Below are 12,299 nucleotides of genomic sequence, written 5' to 3'. Positions count from 1 at the left end.
CAGCCATTTCCTGTTCTCTCCTGATAATAGCGGAAAAATACTTAGACAGCTTCAGATAAGAAGATAAGAAATACTCATAAAACAAAAAGTGTATTTAGGTCTGCTGAGAAGCTCACAGGAGGACGCCGAGACACAGTGATAATGAAGCTGCCTGGGAGTGAGGGGGGGTTGCTCTGCCAACCCCTCAGTTAATAAATTCATCTTCTCCAAGGCAATGGAAAAGGAAGCTATGAAAGCACAAGTTCCAGCAATGCTCATGGCTTTCTCAGCCTGCTTCAAAAGCTAAAGATAGTTGGGGAATTGAGATGAAACATATATGTTTTTGAAATATATATATAGAATAGAGGGAAAACTTTGCCTGGTGCTATATAATGAAGAAACTTCCTGAAGAGGGCATAGTTAAACTGTTGATTCATTGCCTCACTGAAGCACCGTGTACACACATACATGAAAATCCCCACTGCACACAACAATCAGAAAGTCCCTCAGCTCTGGGAAAAATGCCAAAACCATCTCTGCACCCAAATTCTCTGCCTGGTCCTAGCAATACAAATAAAAGTATACAGGGCAGAAAAAAAGTCCAAGACAAAGAGTACATCCCAACCAGATTCCCTGGATTTTTCACTCTGTTGTGGAAGTTTCTCACACATCACACACTGGTAAGTGTTGCTGAAGAGCTCTCCATCCCTTTCTGGGTAGGTGAGCTCACCTGTGTTCTGTGGCAGGTCCCACACGTGTGTTGCCCTTGGCAGTGTAGGAACAGGGGGCCTGGCTCCTCTGCCCCCGTGGCGTTTCTGTCACACAGTGCTGTGTCACAGAGGGTAAGTGTGGAAAGGAGAAACCATCCGGGTGTGTGAGGTATCAGCCCTGTGGCACTGAGATGAGCACTCTGGAACAGCCAAACACAGGGGGTCCTCTCTTCCCTGCCCAGGCCATCTGTCATGCAAAACTCCTGTGTCCTGCCAGCAGAGCAGGCAGGCTCCTTTCTGCTCCAGGTTCAACTGTCTGAGGGGAGCTTTCTTTTCCAACATCCTCTGACAGGATATATCTATATTGACACAGACTGACATATACCCCTAACACGTAGGTCTACATGAATATTAAAACCTCTAAATACAAAATATCAACCCTATCTTATCGTGAACATGAAACCGACCAGTGAAAGGAAATGATATGGAAGACACAGATGAAATGTGCCAGGATGCATAAGGGATTTTTGTATCCTCGTTCTCTGCTACCCCCTTTTCATGGCCAGATTTCTGATCTTCCTGTGAGATAAATGAGCAAAGGAACGTGACTCTGAGGGGATGGAGTAAGTATCAGCAGGAAATGGATTAGCACTGTTACATGTACAGACATGGTGCTCAGTGCAGCAAACCTACAGCTCTGTGCCTGGAAGAACCCACAGAAAGCCTGCCGGGGCACCGGGAATCAGAACAACCAGCACTGCTCTCCTGTCAAAAAGGCCACAGAGGAGTGCAGTTTGTAATGGCTGGGTGAGAACATAGGGTCATATCTGTAGTTTTCACAACCGCCTCTCCACAGACATGATGTGGGGAAAATCAAGCATTCTTGCACTTGCATTATGCTAGCAACTTCAAATCAGAAGTCTGGTGCATGTTATTACTTCTGGGTTACATATATACGGAAAATAAACAAAAAAAAGAAGCTTCTAAAATTCCTTTTCTCTTGTAAATCGTATAACTGAGATTTCCAACTGCTTTAACCAGCCCTCACATCTTTGCTGTATGCAGCTCTGCCCACATGCAGCAGCAACCTCTCTCTCTTCTGTATTCCACAAAAGCAACACATTTCCACATTAGGTCTAACTCCTGGAAAGAAAGAAAAGAAGCACCGAGAAAGTTTGTCCAGCATTAGCTGGCAGGAGAAAAAGCCTCCTGCTGTGCCTGTCAGCCGGGTGGGTGCCACACCGAGCCGGGGCTCTTTGTGATGCTCTCAAACACCCCTAAACACGCACTGAGAAGCAATGCATTGCCACTTAGAGAGAGGAATTTATACAAGAGCTACCGGGAAGGCAGATGGGGATGTACTCCAGAATCTCCGCACAGGAGAGGAAACAAAATCTCAAAACATAAACACAGAAAGACGGTGAGTCCCTTCGGGTGTATCATGTTTTAGGCAGGAAGAAGGAGGGCGTGGGGGGCCTTGGGGGATTCAGGACTGACCGTCGCTTGCTGAGCTCCAGGGTACGGCTTTGGCGCTGCGGAGGGACACCCGCCCCGCACCTGCCTTTCCCACGCACCTTGGCAGCCTCCGGGCCGGGAGAGGGGCGGCGGTGCGCCCTGCAGGGCTACCGGCGGGGCTCCTTCAGCCCCAGCTCCCCTCCGCTCCCCGTGCCCGGTTTGAGGACGGAGCGCAGGCACACGCCTGTCCCGGCCGGGCTCAGCACCCACAGACCCGCCCCGGCCGGTAGGACCGGACCCCCCGGACCCCGGCGGGGATCGCGCTGTTCGCACATACAAACACAGTAAAAAAGATAATCACGACACAAATTGGCATTTCTAACCCGCACACGGAGGACGCCCCAAGCCCTCTCCATCCATCCATCCATGCATCCATCCATCCATCCATCCATCCATCCATCTCCTTACCTTGCGCCGCGGAGCCGGGGCGGCTGGCCCCCAGGACGGCCAGGGCGGGGAGCACCACGGTCTGCAGCAGGTATCCCAGTCCCAGCCCGCAGCGGGCCGCTGTCCCCTCCAGCCCCTTCCCCATGGCCGCGGCAGCGGGGCGGTCTGGCGGAGGCGCGGAGCTTTCCTGTGCCGCCTGTGCCGGCCCGTCCCAGCTCCGGGCGCGTAGCGCTCAGGCTGCGCGGGGGGCGGCGGGGCGACGGGCTGCGCTCGGGCCGGGCGGGCAGAGGCGCTGCATGGCCCCGCGGAGGGGCGCGGAGCCGGCGGAGCGCTGCTTTCCTCCCGCGGGCGGCTCGGCGCGGCGCGGCTGCCTCCACCCCGGGGGTGGGCGGGGGCCGGGGCCGGGGCTGGGGAGAGGGGGCTGCGCCGGCCGCCTGCGATAGAATGCGAGCCGGAGCGAGGAGCGGACCCAGAGGGAAGGGGGCGGGGGAGGCGAGGAGCCACCCGCCGCAGAACCGGCCCCCTTTCGCCTCCTCCGCCCGCGCCCCCTGCGCGCACAGCCGCGGGCACACGCAGATGTTGGTGCGCACACGTGCGCGCCCGCACACGCCCCGACACACGCCCGCACCCCGCCCGGGCAGGACGGCCGGCAGCGGGAGCGGGAGCTGGGGCTGCGCTGGCCGGACCCCGCTACACCATGACTCTGGCATCCCCAGACTGTCCCCGTGGGCCTGCCATCCCCCCACACACACTTCCAGGACTCTGGGAGACCAGGACCATCTTTAGGGAGCCGGACGCGGGGCACTGGTCTGCTCCCACAAGCAGCAGGGCAGCGGGAGAGATCGCACCAGGAGAGCTGTTGGAGAACCCGCCACCCCTGGGGAGTATCCCCCCGTTTGCCCTCCAGGGCTTCTCTCTTAAGGCTGGGGTCACTCCCTTCCAGCCCTTACCCTTCCACTCTTCTTGCAGCCCTGAAAAGCTGCCCCTGAGCCCTGACTTCACCACGTGCCCACAAATCTCAGTGAGAAAGACAGCAGTGCCCACACCTCAGGTTCTCTGCTCAGCCAGGGCTTGCTTGGGGTTTACTGCTGCTTTCTATGGATTTTTTTTTCCTTTGTTTGGTTAGTTTTTAGTTTGGGGGGGGGGGGGTTATGTTTGGTTTTGGCTTTTCTTTTTTAAGTTGTCCTTCCCTTTGCAGAACCGGGGCGGGCTGTCATGAGCACACCCAGCACCTCACACACCCCATGTGCCAATGCCAGGGGCTGTAGCCCCGGACCTCCTCACCTCCTCACACCACGGCACTCCAGAGAGCCTTGCCTTCTCCAGCCCGACGCTCCCCCAAGCCGGGCTGCGTGCGAGGCAAGGAGTAATCTTTTCCTGGGAGGCGTGGCTGGGATCTTCCCAGGCACTCTGGCTTTGCCTTCCCTTCCCTGTCCCTTCCACGCAGGAAAACAGTTACCAGCCTTGCTAATGCTGCAGGAGCGTTTCCCTGGGGCCGCTGGAGCTGTCTCCCTCCAGGGAGGCTCTGTCCCACCTGCCCCCTGGCTTTAATGTCTTTCCCAGGGAATTACCCAGACTGTTCCCATCCTAAGGTCTGGAGGGGCAGCAGTTTTTTCTCCTCGACATAAAGGTGCAGTGTGACAGGAAAGCAAAGTCATTTGGTTTTGTTGTTGTTGTGTTTGTTTGTTTGTTTATTTGTTGTGGTTTTGTTTGGTTTGTTACGTTCTGGTTTGTTTGGGTTTTTGGTTGGTTGGTTTTTGTACAGGCTAAGAGCATGGAAAAGGGGCAGATTTTGTTCTGGACATGCCTGGAAGATGCCTCAAGTAGGCTGTGTTTCAAGCCCAACAAGCTGGTTTTTTACCCAATAGCTCTCAGTGATTCTCTCCAACTGGAGCACTCCACTTCTCCATCTCCTCACTGTTCTACATCTTTTAAGGGGGCGAGTCCCATCTGCTTCAAACAATACAGCACAGGCTAGGAAATAATAAGGCTCCGCCAAAATCTGTGATTTAAGTTTCTGAGGCTGTGTAAGTGGTGAAAAGAAAACTCTCAACTTTTAATCACATTCAAAGGAGACCATGAGTCCTGAGCAGGAGCTTTTTTGATTGCAGGTGCTCCCCACAGCAATCCCTGATTTCATGCTCCCTAGCTCACATAGTCAACAGAACAGGTCTCCGTGTATGATATCTATTTGCCAGTTTTGCCCAATATCTGTGAATTGGGAGCACCACTCCTTTTTTTGGGTACTGACTGTTTCCCCTCTTCCAGGGAAAACTTTTCAGAGGCAGGAAGAGAGACCCCTGAAAGATGTCACATATAGACAACACGTTTGTTGCAGCACCAGCTGATGAGCACATCTCTTGTCACAAGGGAAGGGAGAGGGAGGGCTTGCTTCTCCGTTAATCGGAGTTAATTTATTTTTGATGTTTTGGGGCCTCCCAGGAGTAATACCTACAGTTCCAGGCTTAGTTTCTAGTTAGTAGCTCAGTGACCTCATTAAATAGGTCCATCCCAATTTCAAGATGATGTCCCTGCAGCCCTGCCTGGGGATCCCTGGTGGCTGCCAACCTATCAGCCTCTCTGCCCTGGAGTAGGTGCGAGGGGGAGCATTGCTAGCTTACAGCAGTGACAGAAGTGATGGCACAGGGACCACAAGCTCTCAGCTTGGGAAGAAAGTAAGTCTTTTCCCAGTTCCCAAGGTGTGGTGGACAATGGAGGGACAAAGGTACTGCAGCCCAAGGTGTTCAGTAACCACTTTTTTACTGGAAGTGGATATATACCTTGGCCTGGAGAAGATGGCTCAAGCAACAGCAGCCAATAACTTGATAGCTGTCTTATCTGGAAAACATGCTTTCAAATCTTTCCATGCTCCATTATGTGTAAGAAAGGGCATCCAAGGATGTTCCATGTGTCCGCATCACTGAGCTTTCTCAGAAATCCAGTCTACTCTGACAAACAACTCTTGTGTCTGGGACACCCCTAATGCCACTGCACTGGACTTTCCCTATTCAGGAGCAAGTCTGTCCAAAGGCTCTTTGTTTTTCTCCCTATGTGATAAACAGAACTATTATCCCATCTTAATAAATTTCAGATTTGACATGGAAAAAAAAGATTGAGGTAATTAAAATTCAACATTTTGGGATTAGAAAGTGCAACTTGCCTGGGTTTATTCTAATAAGCTTTTTTTTTTTTTTTTTTTTTTTTTTTTTTTTTTTTTTTTTTTTTTCCCTGATGGGAAGGTTTTTCCCATCTGTCTGAAAAGTTTGTGTCTTAAAAGTACTTGTAATGTAAGTCTATCACTTTGTCACCTTTAATGTCCTAAAAATCACTCCATACCCTTCATAAACTCATCTGAAGCAAGTATCAATCTCCAATTTTCATACTTGAACAGAAATATCAAGTGTCAAGGAGTCTGCATTGGAAAGTGGCTTTAGCAGCCTAACAGGTGTTGCCTTAGTTTTTCAGGTAAGTTCAAGAAATCTCAACTCTAAATTAGATACACCTAATAGATGATTATAAAATCTAGGGTAACATTTTAAAAAGTTGTTGTGTAACTTGTGTACTGGCAAAGTTGACTTTAGTGTATTTTGTTGCCCGAGCATCTGGAGTTGCACTAAAAAAACCCCACACAACCAATTAGGTTGTAAAAGACCTCTCAGGTCATTGAGTCTACACCTTTACTTTTCACCAACTTGTCACCTAGACCATGGCACTAAGTGCCACATTCAGTCATTTCTCAAGCACTTCCAAGGATGATGATGATTCCACCATCTGCCTAGGCGGTCCATTCCAATGTTTAACAACCCTGTCCATTAAGAAATTTGTACTAATGTTCAATCTAGTCCAAACTGGTTCCAAGTGGTACAAACCAGTTCAAAACTGGATCCAGCTGGTTCAACTGGATCAAACCAGATTCTAAAAAATTCAAAGCAGATTAAACTGATTCCAATCATTTCAAACCTGATTTAACTGATTCAAACCAGTTCCAGCTGGTTCAAACCAGATAAAATTGGTTCCACCTTGTTCAAACCAGTTTCCAATGGTTCAAGTGCCCCAATCCTCACTACAAAAAGTTTCAAAATTTGATTGATAACTTTGGAGCAGAGATACTCAGGTCCCCTGTGTTATATGGGATGTCAGCAATGCTGGTTTGAACAAAGAGAAGAATCTCTTCTGTGCTTTGATAATTACCCATAAGAATTCACTAACCAGTCCTCTCACTGAGTGCTGTGTTCCTTGGCAAATACTATCAGCTCTGGCCAACTGACCAGAGGACTCTATTTCCACACAAACGTTAGTAAGGGATGTGGACTCGGGCTACCCACAGGTGACTAAAATAGTCAGGATGCTCTCAGCTACTGCAACACCCCTAGCACAGCATGACATGGTTGATAGAAGGCTGTATTTTGCATGTTCCTACATGAGCTGTTTGCAGTTCAGGGGAGCATGTGGCACACACACCTGCTTTTGGCTGTGCCATTCCCCCAGGCTCTGCCATGCTGCTCTTATTTTATAACAGAGCCCAGCACAACGCAATCCAAAAAGCAGGTGTGTGACAAGCCTCTCACTTCACTGACATGCCTGCCCCAAGCTATCAAGTACTGCAGTTTGCTCTCACAGTTTAGATAGGCAATTACTTCCTCTGTGGTTGCTGTGTGTGATACTGGGGATCAGCAAATGAAACTACCCTTCTGATATCTTACATTTCAAGAGCAGCACAGCCTCATTTCCAGTAAAAACTTTTGAGTGGTTTTTTTCACGCTGGGAATGATTATTTGCGGTGGAATTGTGGTCCAAGGAAAATTTCTTTCATACCTACTGAAATTTAATAAAGCGACTGATTGTGTTTCATCTTCCAAAATGACTACTTTGTCTGCCTATTTATGGAACCAGATTTTTCAAAGTTCATCCTTACTTATGCATTATAGTAGTGTGCTAAATTTGCAGTCTTGTCATTATACTAACAAGTCCATGGATCAGCATATATGTTAATAATGCCCACTTAAGCTGTTTAAACAGTGTTTCACCTCATAACAAACCATCACTACAGAACTGTGCTGAACCTGGAAGACCATATGATATCCTGCTTCTGATACATTTTGAGGTGCACAGCTCTAATCTGTTTAATAAATTTATGACAATTAACAATTTTGTTGTACTCACCATTTTTTGAACAGCTTGGCTTTTCATAATATTTGAAGAGGATCTTCTTCAACTAATACTAAAGGGAAGGCCAAATTCTGTTCCTATATGTATGGATACCATGCATATCATCCTGTTGTATCCTAATGTGCATAACATCTTCTTGTCATTTGTGCAAGAGGATACTGCTGGAGCTGGGGACTTGTATGCCCAGGGAATAAAGGTAAAAAAATTCAAAGGTGTTCAAGTCTCACTTTCAGGGACACCATATTTTTGAATGGCAGTGGGACTTAGGCTTCTTGCCCATTTTTAAAATGTGTGTCCTTCAGATACTGCCAAATAATTCAGCCAAAGAGCTTTTTCTTTCATTTGAGTTGTCTGCAAACAGATTAAAATTTTCTTATTTATTTATTCTCTCTTCATATTTTTTGGTGAATATTTTCTCTAAATATCTTCTCTAAGCAGTTCCTGATCTATAGCTCAATCACAATCCATCAGGAGCATTTGAAGATCAGTTCTTCATTCCAATTGAATGATACAGCATCAAAATGCTTCCCATCTACAACAAATATTCTATAACAACAACAACAAAACATAATCATTTCAGTCTCGGGTCCCGACAAATGCGGATACACAGTAGGTCTCGCCCTTGGCATTTTTGCAGTGATTTTGCAGGCAGATAGAGTGCGGGACCTCCCAGCAGAGGGAGACGTGAGACACCGGCTCCGGCTCACAGCTCCCTGCACCACATCCCTGAGTCACTGATGTTTCAGTGCCATGCCAGAGTCCCATGGCTTCTCATTATCTAAGCATTTTATCTGAGAACAAACCTCTTTTAGGCCCGTCTCTGATAGTGCAGCATTCCACACCAGGTTTCCTCGGTTTCTCCCTTCGGCTGAGGTGAAGAACATGAATAACTTGAAATATTTCAGTCTGTTGCACAACACTGCTATATTCTTCTCTCCTGCTCCACTTGGTATTTATTCTTGTAGCATTGTAGCCACATATCTGCCTCTGAGTTGAATATTAGTGTGACTGAGGGGTATCAGCCTCTGCCTCAGCATCATCTGATTCCAACTGACATGAGTTTCTCTTTTATTTACCAAGTACTAATTTCTGATTGTCCCATTCAGGGTACAATATCTTGCAATTTCTTTACAAGTGTCACAAAAACCCTCCCTCTGATGCCTCAATACCACCTCACTGCCCACCCCTGCCTTTGTGGTTTTCCCTGCCTTAGGTACCATGAGAAAACAACATAACTGCTTTTAGGATCTTTGTTTCAAATTCTCTCTGTAGGTGTATATTCTGGGTTGCTCTTACTACATGTGTTATTTTATAGATTTTCTTCCCTAATGCACTTTGCAGAAAATGACATTAGAAAGAATTATAATTACAGTATTTATTAAACCACTTCTTAGGGGAAGAAACTGATAGCATGCAGAAAGAAATATTTAAGAAGAATAATAAAATGCACTGGCAAAATATGCTTAAGAAGATGGAGGTTCTATGAAGAAATCCAATTTCCAAGAAAGGTAGTTGTTAACATAGTGTTTTGGTGGTCTACAATAATATCAACTTACATAGAGACCTGTGTAGCATTCATTTATCTTCTAGATAAAAAAAATGACATAGTTTTAATTGTTACAGATTTTCTGTATAGTTCAATATAATGGCAGTTTCATGCATGAATTATTTTGTGAAAACTGATCACATTCAGCAAACTATGGGAGTCTGAATACATGGCAGTGTCCCCAGCCTTCCCATTTCTGTCTACTCTGTGAGGAAAACCAGCTACAATAAAAACAAAGAGCCTCACTTTGTATGTTTGGGTTGTTTTTTTTGTTTGTTTGTTTGTTTTTGTCTTTTTTCCTTTTTCATTATGAATCCTGACTCTGTTGTACAGTGGATTTGAAATGCAACTCTCCTTAGTTACTCCCCAGTAGCTCCCCTACTGTATCTTCCCAGAATGCATGAATGCACTCCTGCCAACGTGTAACCCAAGAATCTATTTTTTTTACCAACAGAAAGCAGCTTTCATAGGAAAACCCTAAATTTTCTGAGCCGTGTGTGACAGTAAGAGGAAATCTGTTGTAATGGAAGCCCAGTTGTGTGTTTTCAGTCTTTTTTCATTTGGTCTCTTAGTGGCAGAGTAATTAGAGCTCAAATGTACAGGGAAAACTTATCCCAGTCCAGTAATCAAAGCAAACATTATATAGATTTTGATTGCTTCTACAAGAATGAAGTCTTTGTTAACTGAAGTAGCTTTATTGATTCGAATGAGGAGATGTATTTATTCTGTTTTGTGAAGTGCTCCAAGCTGTGTGTGCATTTAATGCTTATGAATTCAGAGATGAAGGACTGAAAAAGTTCTGTCAAGCTGTAGAAGAGAAACTCTATCATTCCCAGAATATTTATTCTAATGTTTTTTTCCAAAGGCTGTTTTAATACTTGTAGTTATCATTATCATATTATAAAAGACCTTAATGTTTCACAAATGGCGTGATTTGTTTAAGTCACATAATTAACAACATTCTTGACTGTTTAGCAATAATTAGTTTGTTTTCATAGAAATATCCTGTTTCATGTCTCTGTAGAGAGGTTGAAAAATGATGGAATAGCAGAAATGTACCGTCTCACAGCTGAGGATGAAAAATTTATGAAAACAAAATCACCCACAATGACAACATGTGATCCTGTTTTAAGTATGACCTTTTGCTCCTTAAAGCACATATAATTTGATGCTAGAAAGTAACTCAGATTTGCATTACTACAGTAGTTTAAATTGACAGCCTTTAAATTTCTTTGTTTGAAGACATTACTAAGAATTCAGCTGTGCATTTGCTCATGGACAACACAGATAACATCAAGCAAAACATGAAAAATAAAGAGAAGACTCCCCTTGCTTTCAAAGTCTAACCAGGATAATATGTGTTTTTTGTAATGCAGTGAAAAAAAAAGTTTAAGTTTTGTTCCAAGTAGAAGGAACTGGGTCTGCTCTTATTTCAAATAAAGTTCTGCAGAAATTTACAGAAACCAGCTCAGGCCCTTTGGGAATAAGTCCTCTATGTGAAAACTTCGTGCTCTTTCACCAATAGGACTCTACTGTAAAGATAATAACAAGAGCCTTATTTTGGTCAGAGAGCATTGCAGGTTATCTGCAGCTGTCTGCTTTATTACCACTTCAATTCGAGACCTACATTTTTATTCATTGTTTCTCTTATGAGTAACATTTTGAAAAGTAATATCAAATAAATGGACTTGTGGCTGTGGCCCCACACAATGCTTTTTTTATTAGATGTCTCAGTTGTTCTGTGTTCAAGGATGATTAAAGTATCTTGAACAGAGTTTCATAGTTACATAGTTCATAGTTCATTTTATTCCATATGCATTCACAAATTAGTTGATGGTAATCTATTAATAAAAACTTAATATTCTGCACTATTCTTTATAAAATGTTCCAGGGTTTTTTCTTTTTCTTTATTTTTTTTTTTAGCTGGAACTATTCACAGATTCCCTTCAGAGTATGATAAGATACAGACTACAATATTGGCTTGATAATGGCCAAGACTTTTCCTTTCTCTCTGAGTAACATAAACTCTATGATGAGAAGTGATACTTTACCTTCATAACTAACACATTAGCCATTATCTAGTCCTGAGATTATTAAAACCAGTTCTAAAATGTGGAACAAGAATTTACCACTGAAAAACAGCATATCTGTTTTCTTGCTCCCAACAAATCAGTACCAGCAATCATGTTATCTGCAAGATTAACATCCCTAAAAGCTCCTCCTTCTCCAGACCACAAGAAAGGGAAGAACTCGATTTTTACAATGTTAGACCACAGCAGACATGCCTGGGGACTCATTGATTTCTCTGGAGTTAAATTGTTCCAAGTAACAATACCAGCTCACTTAACGATCCCTTTGAAAAGCAAGTTTTAATGATAAAGTGACCAAGAGAGAAGGCATGGGCTGGAAGAGAGGAGACACAGGAGTTGGACAAGACAGCACATTACCAGACAGTCTCAGTACTCACAGGGAGTGCCAGTAAGTTCGTTAATGACTGGAGACCTCTGATGCTTTCTGCCTGCTCTACATGTTCTCAGATGTGTTCTGGAAGAGGAGGGCCTAAACTAGAACTACGAAAGAGAAGCATTATGGAGGCTGCTGGTTGACTTTTTATCCTTTTAATTTTTAGCAAATAAGGAAGATTTGGTTAGTTTAGAAGAAAAATGAAGAACTGATCACAGTTTACAAGGATGAGCATGTGGGAGGACTGCAGGGGATGGAACACTGTAAAAGTAACAGGACATAATACATAAGCAACAAGATCCTGTTTCTTAGAAGACTCAGATAAACAAAATGATCATAACTAGGACGAGATTCACAGTTACAAGTCAGAAAGTATTTTGTGATTCTTGTTTCTCCCCACACCTCTAACATTTCAGAGATTGTCAAAGTCCCAACATGCCCCAGGAGCACAAAACAAAGTAGCTCATGTATCTTTAGCTATTTTTCCTCCTTTTTTGTTGTTGCTTTTGTTTTAGTTGTTGGTGTTTTTT

At 44.8% G+C, this 12,299-nt stretch overlaps 1 protein-coding gene across 2 annotated transcripts in view; it reads right to left on the bottom strand.

The window, feature by feature from the left end:
- UNC5C (unc-5 netrin receptor C) overlaps positions 1 to 2,736 on the bottom strand; it is a gene marked incomplete at its 5' end in the record, with an annotated part of 242,618 nt that extends 239,882 nt beyond the window's left edge. For both annotated transcript variants that reach the window (XM_083862300.1, XM_083862301.1), the window contains one exon: positions 2,613 to 2,736. In XM_083862300.1, the coding sequence (XP_083718426.1) occupies positions 2,613 to 2,736 (124 nt within the window). The remainder of the gene's footprint in view (positions 1 to 2,612) is intronic.
- Positions 2,737 to 12,299: the final 9,563 nt, after the last annotated feature.

Source organism: Zosterops lateralis, assembly GCF_965231275.1.
Source record: "Zosterops lateralis genome assembly, chromosome: 5".
Classification (NCBI taxonomy): Eukaryota; Metazoa; Chordata; class Aves; order Passeriformes; family Zosteropidae; genus Zosterops; species Zosterops lateralis.
This window is presented reverse-complemented; position numbering and strand designations above follow the sequence as displayed.